General features: G+C 45.1%; 1 protein-coding gene across 1 annotated transcript in view; it reads right to left on the bottom strand.

Moving 5' to 3' along the window:
- Positions 1–1,854: 1,854 nt before the first annotated feature.
- The window catches only part of LOC142217830 (uncharacterized), a 37,571-nt gene continuing 12,377 nt past the window's right edge, over positions 1,855–27,048 (bottom strand). The window contains exons 8-15 of the mRNA XM_075286150.1: positions 17,021–17,065; positions 15,576–15,623; positions 10,583–10,624; positions 7,228–7,278; positions 6,764–6,832; positions 5,316–5,363; positions 2,790–2,867; positions 1,855–1,903 (exon numbers count right to left, since the gene is read on the bottom strand). Coding sequence (XP_075142251.1) covers positions 2,823–2,867; positions 5,316–5,363; positions 6,764–6,832; positions 7,228–7,278; positions 10,583–10,624; positions 15,576–15,623; positions 17,021–17,065 — 348 coding nt within the window. The 3' untranslated portion in view covers positions 1,855–1,903; positions 2,790–2,822. The remainder of the gene's footprint in view (positions 1,904–2,789; positions 2,868–5,315; positions 5,364–6,763; positions 6,833–7,227; positions 7,279–10,582; positions 10,625–15,575; positions 15,624–17,020; positions 17,066–27,048) is intronic.

Genomic DNA, 27,048 nt, shown 5'->3' with positions numbered 1-27,048 from the left:
ACCATGAATTTCCCAAAACTCTGCTGGTTGGAGGCTACCTCCACCATTAATTTCCCAAAACTCTGCTGGCTAGAGGCTCCCTCCACCATGAATTTCCCAAAACTCTGCTGGTTAGAGGCTCCCTCCACCATGAATTTCCCACAACTCTGCTGGTTAGAGGCTCCCTCCTCCATGAATTTCCCAAAACTCTGCTGGTTGGAGGCTCCCCCCACCCTGATTTCCCAAAACTCTGCTGGTTGGAGGCTACCTCCACCATGAATTTCACAAAACTCTGCTGGTTGGCGGCTACCTCCACCATGAATTTCACAAAACTCTGCTGGTTAGAGGCTCAATCCACCCTGATTTTCAAAAAACAATGCTGGTGCCAACCTCTACTCACTACAAGAGCCAAATACACTGCTGTTGCAAGGCTCTCCTCACTCCAAGTACCTAATACAATGCTGGTGACAGGCTCTCCTCACTCCAAGGGCCAAATACACATGTTTCAAGGTGTTTTTCCACTGTCTGAGAAGTGGTATTGAGTTTGTAAAATGTGTAGTTGTTAGGCTGTGATGTTGGGGTAATAGAGGGTCTTTGGTGTGTTAGATGCCCCCAGACATGCTTCCCCTGCTGTCCCAGTGTCATTCCAGAGGTGTTGGCATCATTTCCTGTGGTGTCATAGTGGACTTGGTGACCCTCCAGACATGGATTTGGGTTTCCCCCTTAACGAGTATATGTTTCCCATAGACTATAATGGGGTTCGAAACCCGTTCGAACAGTCGAACAGTGAGCGGCTGTTCTAATCGGATTTCGAACCTCGAACATTTTAGTGGTCGCTCATCTCTAATTAAAATATAAAGAACAACTATAAAATACAGCAATTGTACTGACCTACAGAATATAGGTAACATCTCATTTTTCTTCTACGTTGTGAACACCATAAAATCAAAACCTGTATGAAAAAGGTGCAAATGCTGTTGTATCCTATGGAATTTTAAACTGCCCCATTACAAACTACATTTTGCCCCACAAAAACTGAGCCCTCATATGGCTTTGTGAACCTTTTCTTCTATCCACCCTTTCCAACAAATCAATGAAAGGTAATTGATAGCTCACGTATCCCAAAATGGTAACAACGAAACTACATCTGGGCCTTGAAAAACAAGCTCTTATACGGGTACATTGGATAAGACCAAAAAATAATTAAGCCTATTATTATTTTCTTTAAAAAGGGATTTTATTGTGCAAAGTATAATAGGAAAACTTTGTGAAAATGGAGTGAAAAAGGCTGCAGAAAAAAAGTGATGCATTTACCCCTCCGGTTTTTTTTGGCTGCTTTTTCTTTGCTACATTTCTCTATGTAGGGTCCTAGCCTTAAACTAAGGTCCCACGTAGTGTGCAGCAGCATCAAAGCACTGCGAGAAAAAACATGGCAGCAACTCATCATGGTTTTTCCCACAGTGCTTTTCACAGAAAGTCCACAGAGGTTTCCTCTGCAGACTTTCTGCTTCTGTTATACCTAAAGGGAGACCACCAGGGTTTCCATAGATATAATTGACATGCTGAGATTTCCAAAACCACAAGAGTTTTGTAAATCGCAGTATGTCCGTTGCATGTATTTATCCGCAATGTGTGGATGGGATTCGCTAAAATCCCATCCGCCATGCAGTGATTGTAAAGCGACATGTTTTTTTTTACGCCATATGGGGCCTCATCCTCAGGTAGTTTTTGAGGTGGTCAGTACACCTTTATTAAAGAACACACACAAGGTTAGATTTGAAAATGATTTATTGGATTGATTGAAGCAAAAGATTTATCAGAAACAATTTCATTAATCATCAAGAAAATCAAAAATCAATCATTTATATATTTTTTTGTCTTTTTTTATTGCATGTCGTCTTCTCTTCTACTACTTATGTCCAAGCTAAAAAAAAAAAAAAATAGATAAGCAAATGGTGAAATAGATTTATAGAGTTCTAATAATACTCAGAACTTTCCTGTATAGACTATTAGTAGTATATAGAGGAGAACACTGTGTATAATTAGAGATGAGCGAGTAGTATTCGATCGAGTAGGTATTCGATCGAATACTACGGTATTCGAAATACTCATACTCGATCGAATACTACTCGCTATTTGAATGGAAAAATTCGATGCAGAACCAGCGTTGATTGGCCGAATGCTATACAGTCGGCCAATCAATGCTCGTTTTTCTCCTACCTTTAGAAGTCTTCTCCGTGCAGCGTCCCGCGCCGTCTTCCGGCTCTGAATTCACTCTGCCAGGCATCGGGCCTGGGCAGAGCCAACTGCGCATGCCCGCGCTACAAGAAAATGGCCGCTTTGACTGTAAGCGGCCATTTTCTTGTAGTGCGGGCATGCGCAGTCGGCTCTGCCCAGGCCCGATGCCTGGCAGAGTGAATTCAGAGCTGGAAGACGCCACGGGGACGCTGCACGGAGAAGACTTCTCAGAGAATCCAGCCCGACCCTCACTCGTGGACTTGGTAAGTTCAATTTGATCGAATGTTGCCTACCCCTGAAATGAGCATTTTTCCCCCATAGAATATAATAGGGTTTGATATTCGATTCGAGTAGTCGAATATTGAGGGGCTACTCGAAACGAATAGCGAATAGCGAACATTTTACTGTTCACTCATCTCTATGTATAAGATCTTCTACTATTGGACTAGAATTCTACCGTCTTATTCCATAAATATGAGCTCTAATGTACAGTACGATAGGAAGCTAAGAGGAAGGGAAAAGATTCTCTTGACAGATTTGTATAGTGAATTACACTTTTTATCTCAAGTTACCTCGTTTCACTAAGAGCTGGATTAGTTCTTGAGTTATTTCCCAAGAATACCACCAGCAAGTCCACCAACACTTCCAAGCTTGAATAAAAAGAAGATATGAACAATTAGTCCAGAATGTTTTATGTATTAAAACATTTAAAGATTCTAAAAGGCAAAAAAGAGTGTTTTATCACAAAGCTGAACTATTACTAGATGCATCTACTGTAAATAGCTGAAGGTTACATTTTTTACTGTAACAAGCCAGAAAAAATTACAAATTATACACCAAATACTGTATTTTCTATGTAATCTTTGTTTTTAGGAACAGTCATTGTTGGATACTGTAGATTATATTTGGTGATCTGTTGCTTTATGAGTGAATGGGAATTTATTCCATCATCTATACCTATCAGCCAAATGATGGGACTTCCCTTATAAATGCCACATAGATACTTTCTCCTGGTATAATGGACATTCACATGATACATTGTCTCTAGCATTGATGTAACTATAGGGGTCACTGCGATCACAGCTGTGACTGGACCCAAGGTGTCCTCGACACAGAACATGGGATGGGTCACAACTCTCGCACAAGACAGGGCCTGGCGCCAAAGGGGCAACCCACATTCACACATCTAGGCCAAAAAACTGGTTTAGATGTGTTAATAAGTGTGCACCATTGTTTCCATATTTTTACCCTTGAATATTCTCAAACACTGGCTTGGCTGCCTACTATCTCCTGTAAATCCCCATAGACATGCACAACTGGATCTTTTAACTAAGGACAGTTTCACACGGTGGGTGTGTATAATGCGTAATGCTGTGAATAATGTAGACTGTAGACTGTAAACATATTCCTCAGCCCCATCATGGTCAAGTTTAACCGGACTAAGGATATAAGGAAGACGGAGATGACATTAAAGGTTTCCAGCAAGGATAGGCTAAGTTGAAGTACAACATGTCCAATTCTTCCAATAGTTTGTAGAAGGTTGGAGGTGTTTTGCTAATACTAGACAGCCCCAATGTTTAGTCAGAGTTTGGGCTGGTGCCATTTTTACACTACTAGACCCCAGGATATGGCTACATGTGTGACATTTTCTATTGTACACATGAAACGCCATATTTGATGATGTCATGGCTCCATTAAAGATGAATGACAAATTATATAATGAAAATGCGGCACAGCGCCATTTGTTGCATTACGGCACAATTCTTCCACCCTGCCTGTTTAGGTTAATGGCTTGTTCCAGTTCCATTTTGCTTTTTTTGACAAACTCATCCCATAGAAGTGAATGAAAGAAGTCATAAATACATCACATTGCTGCTATTAATGATGGCGTGAGCAGAAAAGAGGTCATATTGCTCACACAAGGGCTGTGGCCCCTTCAAACAGCTGATCAGCAGGGGTCCCAGGTGTCAGACCCACACTAATATTGGTTACCTATTCTAACTGGAATAACCCTTTAAATACATTAAGTCAGCAGAGAATTCTGTAACTAGTAACACATGGTTGTTATTCCTAAATGTCTAAGAGGAATAACAGAGGAACAAAACAACTTTGCTTTGAAAAAGGACATACAGTCCGAAACGCGTCAGTCTGACGTTTAAACAAACTTTACTGTGTGTATAAAGTGTTTTATGCAAATGTTTCAATAAAGAAGAAGTTTTATTCCCCACCATTGGCCATGCTGGATTCGTTTTATCTAAAGATATATATGTATAGTCCTGTTTTTCAATCTCTTCAATGAATCAGTTAAAGGGACTCTATCATTAAAATTACATTTTTTGTCCCTAACACAAAAAAGAATAGCCTTAAGAAAGGCTATTCTTCTCCTACTTTTAGATGTCTTCTCCGCGCCGCCGTTCAGTAGAAATCCAGATTTTCTTCGGTATTCAAATGAGTTCTCTTGCAGCACTGGGGGTGGTCCCCAACGCTCAAACAGCAATGGGGGCATCCCCAATGTGGCAAGAGAAATCTCCAACACTGCCTCCATCTTCGTCTGGAATGGCCTCTGTCCGCGTCTTCTTCCGGTGCTGGGGTCAAACTTCTACGCATGCGCAATTGGCTCTGCCATCGGGCCTCGGGTAGAGCTGACTGCACATGCCCCCAGCCATTTTTTTGTGGCCGTGAGCATAAGCTCTGCCGCAAGGCCAGATGGCAGAGCTGACTGCGCATGCACAGAAGTTTTACCCCCAGCGCCACAAGAAGACGTGGGGAGAAGCGGTTCCAGAAGAAGATAGAGGCGTCGCTGGAGATTTCTCTTGCAGCATTGGGGATGCCCCCAGTGCTGTTTGAACGCTGGGGACCACCTCCCAGTGCTGCAAGAGGACTCTTTTGCATACCAAAGAAAAACGGGATTTCTACCGAATGGTGGCGCGGAGAAGACATCTAAAGGTAGGAGAAGAATAGTCTTTCTTAAGGCTATTCCTATGTGTTAATCAGAATAAAAACCAAAACATTTTAATGATAGGATCCCTTTAAAGGAAGGCAAATAAATATAAAAAGAAGTATCTTAAAAATGTTGACAACCTTATCTTAACACTTACCAAGCCACATGAAAGATTAGGTGGTATGGGTAAGTCTGTAAGAATGTCCTGTAATAAAATCACATGGTTACATTGTAGAGTGTTCAGTATAGTTTATTCATCTACAATATGTAGACAAGCTGTTATTTTATTATGTACAGTTTTACAGTAAGTGTAAGAATCATTATTCTACCAAATAGCTCGGAACAAGTTGTACATTCTAGAAGTCTCCCAGCTGTACGTGTATATTCGTGACGATAACCCTATTGATATTAAATGACAATGTTCTTCCGCTAACCGGCTACCATTCATGTTACCCGTGTTGTCGCCTGTATGCTGTCCGTGCTTCCAAAGCCGCTTTAACGAATAGGAACCATGGAAGTAGGGCCGCAAAATCAGATAGGACTAGGACCTGCTCCATATTTTACGGCCCGGACTGTGGACCCACACGTGACCATTAGAGATGAGCGAACACTGTTTGGATCAGCCGATCCGAACAGCACACCCCCATAGAAATGAATGGAAGCACCTGTGATGCCGGACGGCTGCCGGCAAAGTCAGCGTCACAGGTGCTTCCATTCATTTCTATGGGAGCATGCTGTTTGCTCATCTCTAGTGACCATGTAATTCACAGACATGTGTATGGGCCCATAGAAATGAATGGGTCAGTTTGCTATCCGGAAAAAACCTTAGACAGAGCTGTAGCTAGACTTTCATTACTTGGGCAAAGGTTCATTTCACTACCCCTACTCGGTATCTAAATGCATAAAAGTGTCTTGTTGACTCTTTCCTGACAACCAGGACCCCAGGGAACATGACCTGGTTGCACCCTCCTACCTATAACCCTGTCCTAGAGGTAGCACAATGGAAATTTCTTAATAAAATACATAATTAGATTGAATTCTGAGAATGGGCCAGTAGTAGTCCTCTATGGAGAAGTGGTCATTCTTGTTATCTTAGGGCCCCTTCACATGGCGTAAGCGCTCGGCTCATTCTGAGCCGTACACGCGAGCGCTTCTAAACACTTCCCATTCACTTTAATGGGAGCGCGCGTAAAGCTGGCTTTACGAGCGCTCCCATTGAAGTGAATGGGAAGTATTTAGAAGCGCTCGCATGTACGGCTCGGAATGAGCCGAGCACTTACGCCATGTGAAGGGGCCCTTAAAGGAAAATAATTGGGGAGTCACTGAATGTCCAACTTGGTGGTGCTCCGCTTTATGAATAGGTCATATGTGCAAACAGACACACACAAAAAGTTTTCCATCTTTTATGTGCCATCTTCCAAGTATCATAATACTGCCTTTTATAAAGAATAAAGAAGATTTCTATCACTGGTGAGTGTTATTTTTCTTTATCTTACTGTTGGGTTATATGAAATATATCAGTCCAAGGCGTTCCATCCTGGCCTGCCCCACACTACTTTTTTTTCTAAAGATATGAGCACAGACCAGACATTGAGGAATGTTTACCTTCAGTTTCGTAATGCAGTTCTGCAGTGCTCCTTTAAGATCCCCCCCACTTTGCAGAAGCGCTTTTTCCTGTAACACATGGAGTATATATGTAAGGCTTCAATCTGAAACTTATGTCTTTATAACATACATTGGGTACACTGGGGTGTTTTACTGCCATTTACAATGTAGCAGTGGACACAGAATGAGCCCCCCTCCCCCTCCCCTGCTTTATTCATTGCAATGAGAGCATTGCGATAGCTGAGGGCTGTACTTTGGCTTTTTCAGTCTTGTCATTGAAATGAATGGAGCGGGGCGCGTATTCTGTGTCCATTGTACACTTGGGTGGTCCCAGTTATCAACTGACCACCAATCAGTAATTTATAGATAATTTTCATGGCTTATCTACTTTCGACACAGAGCAAAAATATTGGTATATTGATAAAATTTACACATTAAGACTAAAAAAGTGAAGGTTTTCTTACCATTGCATTGTCCTTGAGAAGCATTTTATCTCCAAGGCATTCGGCTTCTGTCTAATATGTAATAAAAACATACACACAGCTTGTACTATGCATGTATTAGCAGTAATCTATACTAGAAATAAGGCTATGTTCACACCTGTACCAAGGTTTCTGTTTATAACGTAAAACACAATGCTGTGCTAGAATCTTCAGTTTGTGGGGGCACAGGCTATGTGTAAGAAAGAAGGGGAAATCAGTGGTGCAGTCTGTGGGTGAGCAAGAGTGTGGGGGAATGGGGAGGTTCCCCCTCCACATCACCGTCTTCCTCGCACACATTCTGCACCTCTATTCTCCCTCTTACTCGCACACAGCTTGCACACCAATTCCCCCCTCTTGCTTGCACCCCCATTCCCCCTCTTGCTCATACACACCCTGCACCCCATGTCACCCCACGTTCATATACAGCCTGCACACCCACGTACCCCTTTTAGGGGGGAAGGCATTTCAAAAGTTCACCATTCCTAGTTATGCCACTCCATGGACTGTACATCACATGACCATGAACTGTATGAAACATGACCATGGACCGTACATCACGTACGTCAGACTTTTATCCACTAGAAGTAATGGAATGAATGACTACAAGCAGAGATCTAGAAAATCAGTGAGGAATTGATACAGACAGTATATTGGAAAATTGTACAACTTTCATAATACAAACAATAACATATGTCTCTCAATATTGGTCTGAAAGTGGTCAACCCCTTTAATACAGCCATAAAAGTGCTTGACAAATTTTCACATCCTAATGGCACCATTTAATATCCCTTATGATTTCCTGGTAAGCTGGAGAAAAAAAAATAAAAATGTGAAAATTACCGTATTTTTCGGACTATAAGACGCCCCTAGGTTTTAGAGGAGGAAAATAGGGGGAAAAAATTTTGAAGCAAAAAAATGGTAAAATATTTAATATATGGGAGTTGTAGTTTTGCAACAGCTGCAAGGCCACATTGACAGGTGACCCTGCAGCTGTACAGGGACGCATAGAGCGTTTTTTTTTTTTTGCGGGGCCAGATGTACTTTTTAGTTATACCATTTTGGGGAATATCTATTGCTTAGATCACCTTTTATTGAAAAAAACCCCCGGCGGTTTAGCAATTGTGATATTGACGTTCAGCGTACAGGAAAACTATTAGTAGACCGGGCATTTTCGGACACAGGGATACCTAATGTGTATGTGTTTGACATATGATTTTCTACTGTTATATATATTCTAGGGAAAGGAGGTAATGTAGAACTTTTACTTATTTCATTTTTTTATTATATATTTTTAAAGCTTTTTTTTTTTTTAAACTATTTTATTCCCCCCCGGGGGGCTTGAACCTGCAGTCATTTGATTGCAAGTCCCATAGACGGCAATACAACTGTATTGCCGTCTATGGGACATTACTATTACGGCTGGTCATAGACTATCCGCAATGGTAATATAGCAGTGACAGGCCTGGGAGCCTTCATTAGGCTCCCGGCTGTCACCCGAACTGCAACTTTACAGGTATGGGGCCGGTGGGGACCGGCCCCGGGGAAGAAGGGGCCGCCAATACAGACCCGGCATCCGCTGTAATTGAGAGGCGGATGCCGGCGAGGGATAGACGCCGGCACAGGTGCTGGGACCTGAGACATCGCTGCGCTCCTGCCCTGCATGAAGCCAGCAGCGGCTCCTCCCGCTGCTGGCTTCATGCAGGGCAGGGCAGCGTCTATCCCTCGCCGGCATCCGCCTCTCTATTACAGTGGATGCCGGGCGGCCACATTCAGACCATAAGACGCACCCTTCTTTTCCCCCCAAATTTTGGGGGAAAAAAAGTGTAAAAATGCAGAATCTCTATTTTCTCTCAGCTTTTTTTTTCATATATATATATTTGGGAGCATATATTATGTTTTGATCTCTTTTTATTCAATTTTTCAGGGGAGCCGAAGATGCAAACATTACCCAAATTGAATGAATAGTTTTATATTTTAATAGTTCAGACATTCTTGGATGTGGTGGTACCATATATGCTTATTTTTGTATGTAATGTGGGATTTAAGGGCTCGTTCACACGGAGAACGGTGGGGCGGATTTTGGTACCAAGAGTGACGCGGGGAGTCGCGTCACTCTCGGGTAAAAACCCGCCTGCCACGACCCTCACGGACGCAGATTCCCCCTCCGGAGTCAGCTCAAATGAATGGGCCGACAGCGGAGGTTGCTGCCACCAGGCGGAAGCCGCAGCTGCCTGAAGAAAGTGCAGCTCGCTTCTTTTTTCCGCTAGCAGCAACATACCGCTAGCAGAAAAAAGAAGCCTGGCGGTCTCCTTAGACCACCATTGTATAGAGGCGGATTTTGAGGCGAAATCCGCTGTCAAAATCCGCCTCCTTGCCCCCATGTGAACTAGCCCTAATTGTTTATTATTTTTGTTTTCTAAATTTTATTTTTAGTCTCTCTAAGGGCTTTGATGATTTATACAATACACTTCAGTACTTCGGTATTGCAGTATATTGTAAATTTGCTATTGTTCTATTGCATTCTGTTTCTGGCAATGTGTAATAGATCTTTACAGATGACAAGCATGGAATCCTTCAACAAGCTCTTGTCTGTCATAACAACAGATTCTTGATACCTTACAACTCTGCAGGGGTGATTGCGTCAAAGATGGCACCTATATAATCTAACCACATGGTCGCAGCATTATCTAAGTGGTTAAAGAGGACCTTTCACCATATCTGGCACAGGCAGTGTTATATACTGCCAGAAAGCTGACAGTGCGCTGAATTCAGCACACTGTCGGCTTTCCCGATCCGTGCCCGGTGTAAAGCGCTATCGGTCCCGGTACCGTAGCGCTTTACAGTCAGAAGGGCGTTTCTGACCATTAGCCAGGAACGTCCTTCTGCCTTGCAGCACCAATCGCGCTACTTATTTGTATAAAAAGCTCTCAGTGGGTGGTTGGGCCCCTGTGGTAGTTACATAGTTATAGTATGGCTGAAAAAGACATTTGTCCATCAAGTTCATCCAAGAATATAGGACGTGAGTAAACCAGCTACTGGAGTGGGACCCTAACTTCACTACTTGATAGTGTGCTATCTACACTTCACTTTATAGGACATGAGTAAAGGGATGAGTGATATTTTTTTTCTCAAATTACCAAAAATTGCCCTTTCTGACTGATTTTCCACACTCACCGACTGATTTCCATGGGGCACCTTAAAATAATGTCAATGACCAGTCAGTCCATTGGCTATATTTACAGGGATTTCCTTGTATTCCTGCGCTCATTTATAAAGTCACCACTTTTCATAACATTTTTCTAAGTTACTTTTTGAAAATATTATTTTTCATACATACCAGTTTGACTATCATTTCATGTGTGCTCGTTTCTGCATTGGTCTAGAAATTAGGAAGAAAAATCAATTTGCAGTAATACATTATGTACTATGGTTATCCAGGAATCACAGGAAACTGTTTGGCCCCAGCAGTTATATGAGACTCTACATCTCTGGTCCAGCAAGTCTTGGCACTGGACGGAGGATGGACAAGGGAGGGCTGTACATAGGAGCGCTGGGAACAGATGAGTAGGGATATTTTTTTGTTTTACACCCGCCTCTGAGGTTCCTGTTTCCTGTATAACCTCTTTAAAGATATGGAATAATTGACATAGTTGTGCTATAGAAACATATTATTACTGTGACAAATTCCACAGAACTATAGAAGATTGACAAGTCCTTCTCTCCCGAGACGCTCTAGCAGTACATTATACCTTTATCCTTAAAATTGATAATATAAGGATTCTTTCCATGTATTAGTGCATTAAATTGTAGGACAAATTCTTCAATTTCTGCAAAATATCTTCATAATCTATACTTATTGGATACCTTATGATATGCAGGAATGCTATAGTTAGGATTAGTACAGGTACATCTCAATTTTCAGTATTTTAGGAAAAAAAATAAGATAAAACTTGAAAGAGTACCTTCAATTAGAAAACCAAAATTATAAAACTTTTCACAGGTGAATATAAGAATTTTTGTAATATATCTTATTAAATAAATCTGTTTCCTTCTCTACTTATTAGGCTGTTCCCCTGTTTGCATAGAATCATCTCCATACTCAGCCTTATATACATTTTATTTATTTATTTTTTTTTATTTTTATTGAAAAGAAGAAAGCTTTTACAATACAATTAAAAAAGCAATAACAAACATAAGAAGAATCGGCATACGTCCAAGCAGTAAAATAGGAATCGCAAGCTGGAACTCCGGGCTGTAGGTCAAATACATGAATGACACAAACATGACCGAACATACAAAGACCAAAGGACCAGATACACAGACGCTACAAAGACACCAATTCTACAAGAAGACAAGAAAGGAATGAAAAGGGGAACACAACCAGAAGGGAACAGGAAAGAGACAAGAAAAAGAGAAGCAAGGGAGACGGAATAGGAACAGAAAAGAACAAGAAAACCAAACAATGACATAAACAACATAACCACATACCTGAATACAATACCAGAAAAACACAAAATGCATCCGAAAAATTGAACACGATAAAATAAAATAAAGTAAAAAAAAATAAAGCCACCTGGGGTAATAACATAGTAGGTAAATAGTAATCAAGGGGACCCCCTGGGGGCGGCCTAAGGTCGAGGAGATAGAACATCCTTATTAGACTCCACATATGAAATCCAGAGAGACCACTGGGATCGAAACCTGGCATAAGTATGGTTTTTGTTAGACAACAAACGTTCCAAGGTACATGCCAAGTTCACATGATGAACTAGTTCAGCTAAGGTCAAACACAGAGCGGACTTCCACTGGCGAGCGATCATGGCTCGAGCTGCGAGCACGATCTGATCCAGGACGACCTGCATCTCCGAGGGGAAACTACCAATATCTAGGAAACAAAGGGCGAGACCAGGAGAGGGACAGATATCAAAACCAGCTATGGCGGACATGAAATGAAATACCGCTATCCAGAAGGTTCGTACCGGAGGGCAATCCCACCACAGATGCAAGAATGAACCTACTTGGCCGCATCCCCTCCAGCAGAGTCTAGAACAAGAAGAATCAATATGCGCCAACTGGGTCGGAGTCCTATACCACCTCAGCATAATTTTCAAAGCCGTTTCCCAATGTGCAGCCCCCTTAGATACACGTTTAACAAACCCAGCTGCCGTATACCAGTCAGACAGAGGGATGGTCCTGGCAAGATCCGCCTCCCAACGGAGCAGGTGAAGAGGCTTGACCCGCTCCGGAGGGACAGAGAAAAAGCCATAAAACACAGATAACCCACCTCTAACAGGCGTGGACCTATTCCACAACTTTAAAGCTAGCCTGGGAAAGGTGAATCTAGAGGGTTCGTAGGATTGAAAAAAATGACGCAACTGCAAAAATTTAAAAAAATCCGACTTAGGGAGCTGGAACTCTTCCTGTAACATGGAGAACAATTTAAACCCGTCGTCTGTAAACAGCTGTGTCACTCTGTAGAGACCCCTAGAGACCCAACCACGGAGTCGCAGCTGGGGAAGAAAGGAGGTTAAATATAGTATGGGTAGCTTTGATAAAGGGACCAGGTCTTCTCTGGAAGTATATGACAAAAAATAACGCCAAGCAGACACCGTGGCCCTAATACTCAGTAAGGGAGGGGAAGTGACGGGCAGACTTGAATCCTTAGGGCGTAAAATACTCACAAGCGGGGCATCCAAAAGGCATTCCTCAATTTCGGCCCAGCGCCATTTAGAAGTCTCATCCCACCCGACCCTAAGATGATCTAGGACAGACGCCATATAATATTTTTTAACATCTGGGACACCCGCACCCCCATGGGACCAAGGACGTGTCATCACCTTAAGTCGAACCCTGGATCTCTTACCCTCCCAGATGTAGTTGGAAAGAATGGACTGAAGTTTGGTAAAATAGGAATCAGGGAGGGGGATAGCAACTGTACGGAACATATACAAGATTAAGGGTAACACCATCATCTTGACAATAGCAATTCTGCTCGCCCAAGACAACATTGGCTGTGAGAAAGAGGCAAGAAGAGAAGTAACTTTGGTCAGAAGGGGGATGTAATTGACAGAAAACAGATCAGAACTAGGGGCCGTCAGGGAGATGCCAAGATAAGTTATACGAGAGTCATTCCATTGGTAGGGGAATTGAGAGCAGAGATCCCGTCTCAACGAGGGAGAAATGAGAACAGGCAATATCTGTGATTTGGAGGAATTTACCTTATAATAAGAAACTTTACCAAATCCCTCCAAGACCTCCGTGGCAGCACTCAAGGAGGAACTAGGAGAAGTCAGGGCCAGTATGACATCATCAGCATATAAGCCGATTTTATGTTGCTGGCGACCCACAGTAATACCCTCGATATTTCCCGCCGACCAAATGGACTCCGCCAGAGGCTCCATCACAAGCGCAAAGATAATAGGGGAAAGAGGGCAGCCCTGGCGAGTACCATTCGAGATCCAAAAGGGCTCAGACAGGAAGCCCGATGAGAGTACACGAGCGGACGGGTGGGAGTACAGAGCTAGAATAGCAGATTTAAAGACTGGCCCCATACCAAACTTATCCAAAAGGCAGTCTAAGTATCCCCAGTGGACCCTATCAAAAGCCTTCTCAGCATCCAAAGCCAGAAGCAAAGAAGGCGTACCATCTCTTTCGGCTTTTTGAATAAGGTCTATGAACCTCCGTGTGCCGTCCGGAGCCTGCCTACCGAATACAAAACCCACCTGGTCAGGACTAACCAACTGGGGGAGAAGGAGGAGCAACCGCTCAGCAAGGATTTTAGCGTACAATTTAATATCTGTGTTTAGAAGGGAAATAGGTCTAAAATTAGCCGGGACAGTGGGAGATTTACCGGGTTTAGGGATGGTCACTATAGTGGCCGACAACATTTCCTCCGGGAAGCATTGCTCCTCCGCTGCCTTCCTGAACACAGCTAGAAGATAAGGGGACAAAATATCTGCATATTTCTTATAGTAGATCCCGGAGAAGCCGTCAGGGCCAGGGGATTTCAGTGGTTTCAGTGAGGCTATAGCCTCCGTAACTTCAAACAAAGTGATGGGCGAGGCTAGGGAGGCAGACTGCGTAGGGGAGAGGCGGGGCAGGGCCACAGAATCTAAAAATCGATCGATTTCTTCCCTAGATGGCTGGTACGTCTGGGGGTCATCCCTTACTCAGCCTTATATACAGAAGTCTATGGAGAAGGGAGGGGGAAAGAGGCTGTTAATTGATTTTTTGCTTCATTTTGCGCCGCAATAATAGAGCCTTCATATAGCACTGTCAGAAGAGCTCTCTCACTTTCAGTATATCAGAGCAGGTGTTTTCTAGCCGCCTCTCCCCTCCCCTATCCATAGAATCCTATTTATAATGTATTTCAGCCTGACAGATTGCAAAGAAAACATTCCTTTTATAAGATACATTGCATAGTCTTTTTTATTTTTTCTGTATTATTCATTTATGAAGATTTGTTTTACTATTAGCATTAAGCTTTAAGACACCAATAAGTCTACTCTGAATTTGTTTAAAAATTATTATACTGGGCTAAGATGTGCCTGGAAAGATCTGTGGCAAATCTACATGTATGTGGCTAGGACTACACTGTATTATGTGTAATGTGAAGCTCATACAGCGTTCAATCTATCGAGTGCCAATGAAGTAGCGTTTTAACATGTGACTTTACATGACTGTGACTGGACAGTGGCAAAGCATACAACACTGTCCCATGTCAAACATGACTTTACCTTTGTATATGATCTTCGACATATATGACATGTTGGAAATGTGGTTGTTTTATATAGTCAATTTGCAACTCCAAAATATTCGCGTGACAGCAAGTCACAGACAAGTAACTCATATTTTTATGGTCGTGTGATCTGTCTGAAACTTGCTGTCATACAACACGTCATTGCGTAACCCTAACATATTTCATTGCAAAAGGTATAATCCAAGGATAACCAGTTGCCTACCATCCATTGACTATGACCAGGAGGTTGGTAGGTAATTCTGTAAGATTGTGTCTGCTGTGGAGTTGTTCATGCAGCTGCAGAAGCCTGGACATCCCAGCAACAGTCACACACCCCAGAGAGAAGTCAGGGATGCTCTACTACAGTCTATGCCTTCCTCGTCACTGTATACACTGCATTCATTGAGCTATGTAAGACAACATGATGTGGCATCCCTCCTAGTCACATCCACTGAATGCTGGGGCTGCTGGGAGCTTGAGGACCCAGATCAGTTCTGCATTATATACTGGGAGTCTGCATTGCTTATGTAACTGGGGCTAACGTGTTCTTAATCTCTTTTTTTTTTTTTAACCAAGTTTTTCCATTTCTTACCTGACAGGCTAGAAGGTCCAGCTTGCCAAGCGCTGCTTTGGTTCCTCTCTTAAACATAGAAATCAAAATGGGAGTAAAATAAATGTATTTTAAAACTAGTGAATACATTTTCAGAATATTTACCAAGTACTAAGCTTTAGTTTAAGATATTTTTTGTGTCAAAGGTTGATGATCCATTTAGGGTCGCAGATTTGTTAGTTCACATTACATGCATTCAAGAAATTTATCAAGATCAATTTAAATATAAGTTGTTAAACATTGAAAAATTAAACCAAAAAAAAAAAAAAAATTAGCATTGATCCAGGGTTTTACTATAACTTTATTTATGGGTGTTGTGAAGGAAATTTACCCTTGTTATGAAACTTTTGCCAACTTTCCCGGGGCTTTTAGGCTGGGTTTAGGCTTGAGCCGATCTTGACTTTTCAGGATCGATTTTAAAATCCGATTTCCGATCATTTTTCATTCGAACCCGATCTCGATCCCAATTCCGATCCCAATGCAAGTCAATGGGATTTTTTTTACTAATCGGAGACCGGATTTTAAAAGCAATCCTATTCACTATACAGCATGGAATCTAACAATTGAATGCTTTAATTGTTAGAATCCACGCTGTGTAGTGAATCACTAAGTAGCCAGAGGATTTTTTTTAATCCTCTGGCTACTTAGTCCCCCCTGGTGTCCACTTACCTGCAGAGATGGCTGCTCCAGTGCCCGTTGTTCTTCTTCGCCTCGCTGCCGCTCCACGCTGCTCTTCTCGCCTTGCTGCCCCCTGCCTCCCAGACTAAGAGAGTGAGGGTGGGTTAGGAGAGTGTGGGCGGGTACTTGGAGGGGAGATGTCACGTCTCCCCGCCCTGTACCCACCCACACTCTCCTAAGCCACAAACCCCGCCTTCCTAGCTCTTTAAACACTAACCTGGGAGGCGGCGGCAGCGAGGCGAAGAAGAAGGAGAACACCGGGCACCGGAGCAGCCATCTATGGAGGTAAGTAGCTACTAGAGATGTTGGTTTAGTCTCCCATTAGAATGAATGGAGGCAGCCGGCGCACAGGGGGGTTAAGGCTGTGTGCCGGCTGCTTCCATTCATTCCTATGGAAACTCAGCGGAGCCTTCACACTGAGTATACACTCTACTCAGAATGAGCGGAGCGTATACTCAGTGTGAAGGCTAAGCAAAGCATTGTGGGAAATAGTACCGATCTCGATCCCACCTAAAAAGATTGTGTTCGGAATTCCGATCGCGATGGTGTAATTTTCTCGATCGCCGATCGGAATCCGATCTTTTCCGAACACGATCGCTCAACCCTAGTTGGGTTCAATAGGATGCAAATTTTTGCCTTTATTGAATTTTATTGTTATACTAAACTGAGTGATTGTATCAGAGAAAAGCTCTAACATAGAAATGTAACTACATGTACACTGCTGATATATAGATATACAATGCTGATACCTTCATGATATTATTCACACATTCTTTCGCCAAAGCATCTCCAGTCTATGGAAGAATCGTAAAATAGTCATAAGTATTCTATTATTATTTATGTGCTCTACAGTTATTCGTCTTAGATTTACCTTTCTTATTATACATGGATATAATATAATTTATGAACATACAGTATATCATATATTCAGAGTAGAATATAATTGTATAAAATTCCCTCTGTATATTATTTTTAAAAAGTTTTCAGATATTTTTATAGTAATGGCCTCACCATTGCACAGGTCACCAATATCAGATTGGTGGGTGGTTGTGTAATGGGCGCCGGTGAGCAGGTCAGTGGCACAATACGGTTGTTCCACTGTGACAGTCGCCTGACCCCTCCCGTGGACAATATTCCCAACGTGTCATCCAGACACCACTGGTGAAGAAGGACACAGGCTTTCCATTCTTCACTATACTCCTCTTTACTGAGGTGGGTGATGGAATCATACAGGTAGATGACGGTGATATAAAAATATGCAATTTTTTAGTGATATAAAAGATAACGCACACAGGTCAGGGCACACGCAAACACTTTCAATATTGCAGAGGATTCACTGCTTGTCACTGTCACCCCATCTTCTCACCCACAGGTGTCCTATGCTGTCCAGTTCATGGAACAAGATTCGTTCTTAGTACAAGGAAGAAGCTTCATTATCAAGTTGTCCAACAAGTCATCTACAGCCCAAGATTTCCTCAACTTCAGCAAGTGGTTCTCCTTACAAGCTGTCCTCCAAGTCAGCCCACTCTCTGACAGTGCAGGAACGGGTTCTTAAATATGGAACCATTCCCTCCCTGGATAACCTGGGCAATGCCTGATGTTAGCAAGTCTCACCGTTGAAGAGTAACAACCAATTTCTCCCATGGTGCAACATTTAGGAATCACTTGCACAATTCTACTAATTCTCCTAATACTGTACTCTTAAAACAACTATGTGGGCAATTGGGACAAGGTTGATGTGGTACCCTATACCTTTCCCATGTACCACACCACCTTACAGCCAGCAGCTAGCCCCTCCATTGCTATGCTGATTGAAGGGGCTTTGGCACACGGGTGAGTGCTGCAGCCTGTTCACTGTATACCAGGCACAGAGTCATACAATACATAGTGGTTGTGTCTGGGAAGGTGGCTCGGAACTGCAAAAACTATCAAGTGACTGATGGATGGTGGACATACAGTAAGTGCAAAAATACCAGAATACTTTAAGTTAAAGAAAAAGCACCATTGTCTTATACTGTTATCTCTAAGGGTGCATTCACACTGAGTAAACGCTAGCTTATTCTGAACGTAAAACACGTTCAGAATAAGCGGCGTCTAAAGCAGCTCCATTCATTTCTATGGGAGCGGGGATACGAGCGCTCCCCATAGAAATGAATGGGCTGCTTCTTTCACTCCGTGCAGTCCCATTGAAGTGAATGGGGAGTGCCGGCGTATACGGCAAGCTCTGCTCATGCCGGAGCGTACACGCCGGCACTCCCCATTCACTTCAATGGGACTGCACAGAGTGAAAGAAGCAGCCCATTCATTTCTATGGGGAGCGCTCGTATCCCCGCTCCCATAGAAATGAATGGAGCTGCTTTAGACGCCGCTTATTCTGAACGTGTTTTACGTTCAGAATAAGCTAGCGTTTACTCAGTGTGAATGCACCCTAAGGGTGCATTCACACGGAGTAAAATGGAGTGTAATGTGGAGTGTAATTTTTACACGTGTAAAAAATGTACACGTGTATTTTGGAGCTTTTTTTTTACATGTGGCGTTTACGTAACGTTTTTTGGAGTGTTTAGGCGTGTAGAAAAACACGCTCCGTAAACGCTCCAAAAAACGCTCCGTAAATTTTTTACACGTGTAAAAATTACACTCCAAATTACACTCCATTTTACTCAGTGTGAATGCACCCTAAGTTCTTCAGGTTATTAACCCCTTCCCGACATGCGCCGTAATAGTACGGCGCGTGTCGGGTCTGTAACTATGGCGACCGCCCGGGAGCCAGGCGGCCGTCATAGCCGCCGGGTGTCTACTGCTTTAAGCAGTAGACAACCGGCTCTAATGCCTCCGATCGGTCCCCGGACCGATCGGAGGCATTAACCCCTCCGGCACTGCTGTCAAAGGCGCCGGAGGCGCCATCTTCCCGGCGGCGCATGGGCGCCGCCATTTTGGCAGGGATCGCCGGCTCCTGGAGCATGCTCCAGGGCCGACCCCCCGTTGCCATGACAGCCGGGAGCCTTGTTAAGGGCTCCCAGCCAGTCTGCAAATTCTCTCTTTTGCAGGCTGGTGTATACAGCCTGCAAAAGAGATGATGCTTCTTTGCAATGCATTGCAATGCATTAGCATTGTAATGCATTGCATTAGTGATCAGACCCCCTGGGGTTCAACACCCCTAGGGGGTCTAATAAATGCAAAAAAAAAATAAAAAAAAAATAAAAAAAAATATAAAAAAATATAAAAAGTATTAAAAGTTCAAATCACCCCCCTTTCCCTAGAACAAATATAAAAGTATTTAAAAACTGTGAAACATATACATGTTAGGTATCCCCGCGTCTGAAATCGCCCGCTCTACAAAGCTATACAAATATTTTTCCTGTTCGGTAAACGCCGTAGCAGGAAAAATAGTCAAAAGTGCCAAACCGCCGTTTTTTCACTGTTTTAATTCTGATAAAAATTTGAATAAAAAGTGATCAAAGCAATAACATTTCCCGAAAATGGTAGAACTAAAAAGTACACCGACCCCGCAAAAAAAGACGCCCTATGCATCCCCATACACCTATGTATAAAAAAGTTACGGCCGTCGGAATATGGCGACTTTTAGAAAAAAAAAATTTTAACACCATTTTGGAATTTTTTTTAGGGGTCAAAATGTAAATAAAACCATATAAATTTGGTATCCCTGGAACCGTACCGAAACACAGAATACAGGGGACATGTCATTTTGGCTGCACAGTGAACGCCGTAAAACCAAAACCCGTAAGAAAGTCGCAGAAATGCATTTTTTCTTCAAATCCACCCCATTCTGAATTTTTTTCCTGCTTCCCAGTACATTATATAGAATAATTAATGCTGGCATCATGAAGAAAAAATTGTCCCGCAAAAATTAAGACCTCATATGACTCTGGGAGCGGAGAAATAAAAAAGTTATGGGGTTTAGAAGGAGGGGAGTCAAAAACGAAAAACGAAAATCAAAAAATGCCATCGGCGGGAAGGGGTTAAAAAATAATAATGTAAATATAAAAATAAATTACACCAGTATATACTGCAATATGGAACCAAATCCCTTCTCTGTTGGGCTGTTTCTTGCATCTGAGCACAGAATATATGATCTGATGAAGTTGTTTTAGGGCCTCTTCACACGGCGTAAGCGCTCGGCTCATTCTGAGCCATACACGCGAGCGCTTCTAAATAGAGATGAGCGAACACTAAAATGTTCGAGGTTCGAAATTCGATTCGAACAGCCGCTCAATGTTCGTGTGTTCGAACGGGTTTCGAACCCCATTATAGTCTATGGGGAACAGATACTCGTTAAGGGGGAAACCCAAATCCGTGTCTGGAGGGTCACCAAGTCCACTATGACACCCCAGGAAATGATGCCAACACCTCTGGAATGACACTGGGACAGCAGGGGAAGCATGTCTGGGGGCATCTAACACACCAAAGACCCTCTATTACCCCAACATCACAGCCTAACAACTACACACTTTACACACTCAATACCACCTCTCTGACAGTAGGAAAACACCTTGAAACATGTGTATTTGGCACTTGCAGTGAGGAGAGCTTGTCACCAGCAGTGAATTTGGCCCTTGTAGTAAGTTGAGGTTGGCACCAACATTTGTTTTGAAAATCAGGGTGGATTGAGCCTCTAACCAGCAGAGTTTGGGCAAATTCATGGTGGAGGGAGCCTCTAAAAACCCCAGTTTGGACCAATTCATGGTGGAGGGAGACTCTAAAAACCCCAGTTTGGACCAATTCATGGTGGAGGGAGACTCTAAAAACCCCAGTTTGGACCAATTCATGGTGGAGGGAGCCTCTAAAAACCCCAGTTTGGACCAATTCATGGTGGAGGGAGCCTCTAACCAGCCCAGTTTGGACCAATTAATGGTGGAGGGAGCCTCTAAACAGCCAAGTTTTGGGAAATTCATGGTGGAGGGAGCCTCTAACCAGCCCAGTTTGGACCAATTCATGGTGGAGGGAGCCTCTAAACAGCCCAGTTTGGGCAAATTCATGGTGGAGGGAGCCTCTAACCAGCCCAGTTTGGACCAATTAATGGTGGAGGGAGCCTCTAAACAGCCCAGTTTGGACCAATTAATGGTGGAGGGAGCCTCTAACCAGCCCAGTTTGGACCAATTAATGGTGGAGGGAGCCTCTAACCAGCCCAGTTTGGACCAATTAATGGTGGAGGGAGCCTCTAACCAGCCCAGTTTGGACCAATTAATGGTGGAGGGAGCCTCTAAACAGCCAAGTTTTGGGAAATTCATGGTGGAGGGAGCCTCTAACCAGCCCAGTTTGGACCAATTCATGGTGGAGGGAGCCTCTAAACAGCCCAGTTTGGGCAAATTCATGGTGGAGGGAGCCTCTAAAAAACCCAGTTTGGACCAATTCATGGTGGAGGGAGCCTCTAATTAGCCCAGTTTGGACCAATTAATTGTGGAGGGAGCCTCTAACCAGCCCAGTTTGGACCAATTAATGGTGGAGGGAGCCTCTAACCACCCCAGTTTGGGCAAATTCATGGTGGAGGGAGCCTCTAACCAGCCCAGTTTGGACCAATTAATGGTGGAGGGAGCCTCTAAACAGCCAAGTTTTGGGAAATTCATGGTGGAGGGAGCCTCTAACCAGCCCAGTTTGGGCAAATTCATGGTGGAGGGAGCCTCTAACCAGCCCAGTTTGGACCAATTAATGGTGGAGGGAGCCTCTAACCAGCCCAGTTTGGACCAATTAATGGTGGAGGGAGCCTCTAAACAGCCAAGTTTTGGGAAATTCATGGTGGAGGGAGCCTCTAACCAGCCCAGTTTGGACCAATTCATGGTGGAGGGAGCCTCTAAACAGCCCAGTTTGGGCAAATTCATGGTGGAGGGAGCCTCTAAAAAACCCAGTTTGGACCAATTCATGGTGGAGGGAGCCTCTAATTAGCCCAGTTTGGACCAATTAATTGTGGAGGGAGCCTCTAACCAGCCCAGTTTGGACCAATTAATGGTGGAGGGAGCCTCTAACCACCCCAGTTTGGACCAATTCATGGTGGAGGGAGCCTCTAACCAGCCCAGTTTGGACCAATTAATGGTGGAGGGAGCCTCTAAACAGCCAAGTTTTGGGAAATTCATGGTGGAGGGAGCCTCTAACCAGCCCAGTTTGGACCAATTCATGGTGGAGGGAGCCTCTAAACAGCCCAGTTTGGGCAAATTCATGGTGGAGGGAGCCTCTAACCAGCCCAGTTTGGACCAATTAATGGTGGAGGGAGCCTCTAAACAGCCAAGTTTTGGGAAATTCATGGTGGAGGGAGCCTCTAACCAGCCCAGTTTGGACCAATTCATGGTGGAGGGAGCCTCTAAACAGCCAAGTTTTGGGAAATTCATGGTGGAGGGAGCCTCTAAAAAACCCAGTTTGGACCAATTCATGGTGGAGGGAGCCTCTAATTAGCCCAGTTTGGACCAATTAATTGTGGAGGGAGCCTCTAACCAGCCCAGTTTGGACCAATTAATGGTGGAGGGAGCCTCTAACCACCCCAGTTTGGGCAAATTCATGGTGGAGGGAGCCTCTAACCAGCCCAGTTTGGACCAATTAATGGTGGAGGGAGCCTCTAAACAGCCAAGTTTTGGGAAATTCATGGTGGAGGGAGCCTCTAACCAGCCCAGTTTGGACCAATTCATGGTGGAGGGAGCCTCTAAACAGCCCAGTTTGGGCAAATTCATGGTGGAGGGAGCCTCTAAACAGCCCAGTTTGGGCAAATTCATGGTGGAGGGAGCCTCTAACCAGCCCAGTTTGGACCAATTAATGGTGGAGGGAGCCTCTAAACAGCCAAGTTTTGGGAAATTCATGGTGGAGGGAGCCTCTAACCAGCCCAGTTTGGACCAATTAATGGTGGAGGGAGCCTCTAACCAGCCCAGTTTGGACCAATTAATGGTGGAGGGAGCCTCTAACCAGCCCAGTTTGGACCAATTAATGGTGGAGGGAGCCTCTAAACAGCCAAGTTTTGGGAAATTCATGGTGGAGGGAGCCTCTAACCAGCCCAGTTTGGACCAATTCATGGTGGAGGGAGCCTCTAAACAGCCCAGTTTGGGCAAATTCATGGTGGAGGGAGCCTCTAAAAAACCCAGTTTGGACCAATTCATGGTGGAGGGAGCCTCTAATTAGCCCAGTTTGGACCAATTAATTGTGGAGGGAGCCTCTAACCAGCCCAGTTTGGACCAATTAATGGTGGAGGGAGCCTCTAAAAAACCCAGTTTGGACCAATTCATGGTGGAGGGAGCCTCTAATTAGCCCAGTTTGGACCAATTAATTGTGGAGGGAGCCTCTAACCAGCCCAGTTTGGACCAATTAATGGTGGAGGGAGCCTCTAACCACCCCAGTTTGGACCAATTCATGGTGGAGGGAGCCTCTAACCACCCCAGTTTGGACCAATTCATGGTGGAGGGAGCCTCTAAACAGCCCAGTTTGGGCAAATTCATGGTGGAGGGAGCCTCTAACCAGCCCAGTTTGGACCAATTAATGGTGGAGGGAGCCTCTAAACAGCCCAGTTTGGGCAAATTCATGGTGGAGGGAGCCTCTAACCAGCCCAGTTTGGACCAATTAATGGTGGAGGGAGCCTCTAAACAGCCAAGTTTTGGGAAATTCATGGTGGAGGGAGCCTCTAACCAGCCCAGTTTGGACCAATTAATGGTGGAGGGAGCCTCTAACCACCCCAGTTTGGGCAAATTCATGGTGGAGGGAGCCTCTAACCAGCCCAGTTTGGACCAATTAATGGTGGAGGGAGCCTCTAAACAGCCCAGTTTGGGCAAATTCATGGTGGAGGGAGCCTCTAAACAGCCAAGTTTTGGGAAATTCATGGTGGAGGGAGCCTCTAACCAGCCCAGTTTGGACCAATTCATGGTGGAGGGAGCCTCTAAACAGCCCAGTTTGGGCAAATTCATGGTGGAGGGAGCCTCTAAAAAACCCAGTTTGGACCAATTCATGGTGGAGGGAGCCTCTAATTAGCCCAGTTTGGACCAATTAATTGTGGAGGGAGCCTCTAACCAGCCCAGTTTGGACCAATTAATGGGGGAGGGAGCCTCTAAAAAACCCAGTTTGGACCAATTCATGGTGGAGGGAGCCTCTAATTAGCCCAGTTTGGACCAATTAATTGTGGAGGGAGCCTCTAACCAGCCCAGTTTGGACCAATTAATGGTGGAGGGAGCCTCTAACCACCCCAGTTTGGACCAATTCATGGTGGAGGGAGCCTCTAACCACCCCAGTTTGGACCAATTCATGGTGGAGGGAGCCTCTAAACAGCCCAGTTTGGGCAAATTCATGGTGGAGGGAGCCTCTAACCAGCAGAGTTGGTGGAAATCAGGGTGGAGGGAGCCTCTAACCAGCAGAGTTGGGGGAAATCAGGGTGGAGGGAGCCTAGTATTAGCAGAATTGTGCAACGCTTATGGTGGATGAGTATGAGGATGCGGAGGAATTGGAGAGGTTGAGTACAGACATGGAGTTTCATGTTGGGGTGCTTTACACAGGTGGGCACAAAAATGACGGCTCTACCCAGTGGTGGTTCATTTTTATCAAAGTGAGCCGGTCGGCACTCTCAGCTGACAGACGGGTGCGCTTGTCAGTGATGATGCCACCGGCTGCACTGAACACCCTCTCAGATAGGACGCTGGCGGCAGGACAGGACAGCACCTCCAAGGCATATAGGGCAAGTTCAAGCCACAGGTCCAACTTCGACACCCAATACGTGTAGGGCGCAGAGGGGTCGGAGAGGACAGGGCTGTGGTCGGAAAGGTATTCCCGCAACATGCGCCTATACTTCTCACGCCTGGTGACACTAGGACCCTCCGTGGCGGCACTTTGGCGAGGGGGTGCCATCAAGGTGTCCCAGACCTTAGACAGTGTGCCCCTCGTTTGTGTGGACCGGTGAGAACTTGGTTGCCTACTGGAGGAACTGCCCTCCCTGCCGCCAACGTCACATGCTGGAAACATCTCCATCATATTCTGCACCAATTGCCTGTGGCAAGCATTGATGCGATTGGCCCTCCCCTCTACCGGAATAAAAGACGAGATGTTGTTTTTATACCGGGGGTCAAGGATAGCAAAGATCCAGTACTGGTTGTCCTCCATGATTTTGACAATACGCTTGTCGGTTGTAAAGCACCCCAACATGAACTCAGCCATGTCTGCCACAGTGTTAGTTGGCATGACTCCTCTGGCCCCACCGGAAAGTTCAATCTCCATTTCCTCCTCATCCTCCATGTCTACCCATCCGCGCTGCAACAATGGGACGATTCGAAGTTGCCCGGAAGCCTCCTGTATCACCATCACATCATCGGACAACTCTTCTTCCTCCTCCTCCTCCTCCTCCTCCTCCATTAAACGCAGTGAAGCGGACAGATGTGTGGACCTACTCTCCAGCTGTGACGGATCGGATGCTATCCCTAACTCCTCTGTGTGATCTGAGTTATCCCTGATGTCAATCAGGGATTCTCTCAGAACACACAAGAGCGGGATTGTAAGGCTCACCATCGCATCCTCAGAGCTCACCCTCCTTGTGGACTCCTCAAAGACCCGTAGGATGTCACAAAGGTCTCTCATCCATGGCCACTCATGGATGTGAAACTGAGGCAGCTGACTTTGTGGCACCCTAGGGTTTTGTAGCTGGTATTCCATCAAAGGTCTCTGCTGCTCAACCACTCTATTCAACATCTGAAACGTTGAGTTCCAGCGTGTGGGGACGTCGCACAAAAGCCGGTGTTGTGGCACATGCAGGCGTTGCTGGAGAGATTTTAAGCTAGCAGCGGCTACTGTCGACTTGCGAAAGTGGGCGCACATGCGCCGCACTTTCACCAGTAGCTCTGGAACATTGGGGTAGCTCTTTAGGAAACGTTGCACCACTAGGTTGAAGACGTGGGCCAGGCATGGAACATGTTGGAGTCCGGCAAGCTCCAGAGCTGCTACCAGGTTCCGGCCGTTATCACAAACGACCATGCCTGGGCCCAGGTGCAGCGGCTCAAACCATATTGCCGTCTCATCGAGGAGGGCATCCCTCACCTCGGAGGCAGTGTGCTGTCTGTCCCCCAAGCTGATCAGCTTCAGCACAGCCTGCTGACGTCTACCAACGCCAGTGCTGCAACGTTTCCAACTCGTAGCTGGGGTCAATCTAACAGCGGAGGAGGAGGCGGTGGCGGAGGAGGAGGCGGTGGCGGAGGAGGAGGCGGTAGAGGAGGAGGAGGAGGGGGGTGTTCTTCTCGTGTCCCTGCCAGGAATGTTAGGCGGGGAGACGAGGTACACCGGGCCAGTTTGGGAAGCAGTCCCAGCCTCAACTACATTCACCCAGTGTGCCGTCAGTGAAATGTAGCGTCCCTGTCCGCATGCACTTGTCCACGCGTCGGTGGTCAAGTGGACCTTTGTGCAAAGCGCGGAACTAAGGGCCCGCCTGATGTTGAGTGACACGTGCTGGTGCAAGGCGGGGACGGCACACCGGGAGAAGTAGTGACGGCTAGGGACGGCATAGCGAGGTGCCGCAGTTGCCATCAGGTCCAGGAAGGCGGGAGTTTCAACAAGCCGGAACGCCAACATCTCCTGGGCCAGCAGTTTAGCGATGTTGGCGTTCAAGGCTTGCGCGTGTGGGTGGTTAGCAGTGTATTTCTGCCGCCGCTCCAATGTCTGAGAGATGGTGGGTTGTTGTAAAGAAACGCCTGATGGTGCCTTTGATGGTGCAGGAGAAGGAGATAAGACAGGACCAGGGGAGGATGAGGTAGAAGTCAACAAAGTGGCGGAGGCAGATGAAGTGGTGTCCTGGCTCGTCCTCTGGAGTGCATCG

Source organism: Leptodactylus fuscus, chromosome 9 (assembly GCF_031893055.1).
Source record: "Leptodactylus fuscus isolate aLepFus1 chromosome 9, aLepFus1.hap2, whole genome shotgun sequence".
NCBI classification, from domain to species: domain Eukaryota; kingdom Metazoa; phylum Chordata; class Amphibia; order Anura; family Leptodactylidae; genus Leptodactylus; species Leptodactylus fuscus.
The sequence above is the reverse complement of the archived record's forward strand: the minus strand, read 5'-3'. Positions and strand labels throughout refer to the sequence as shown.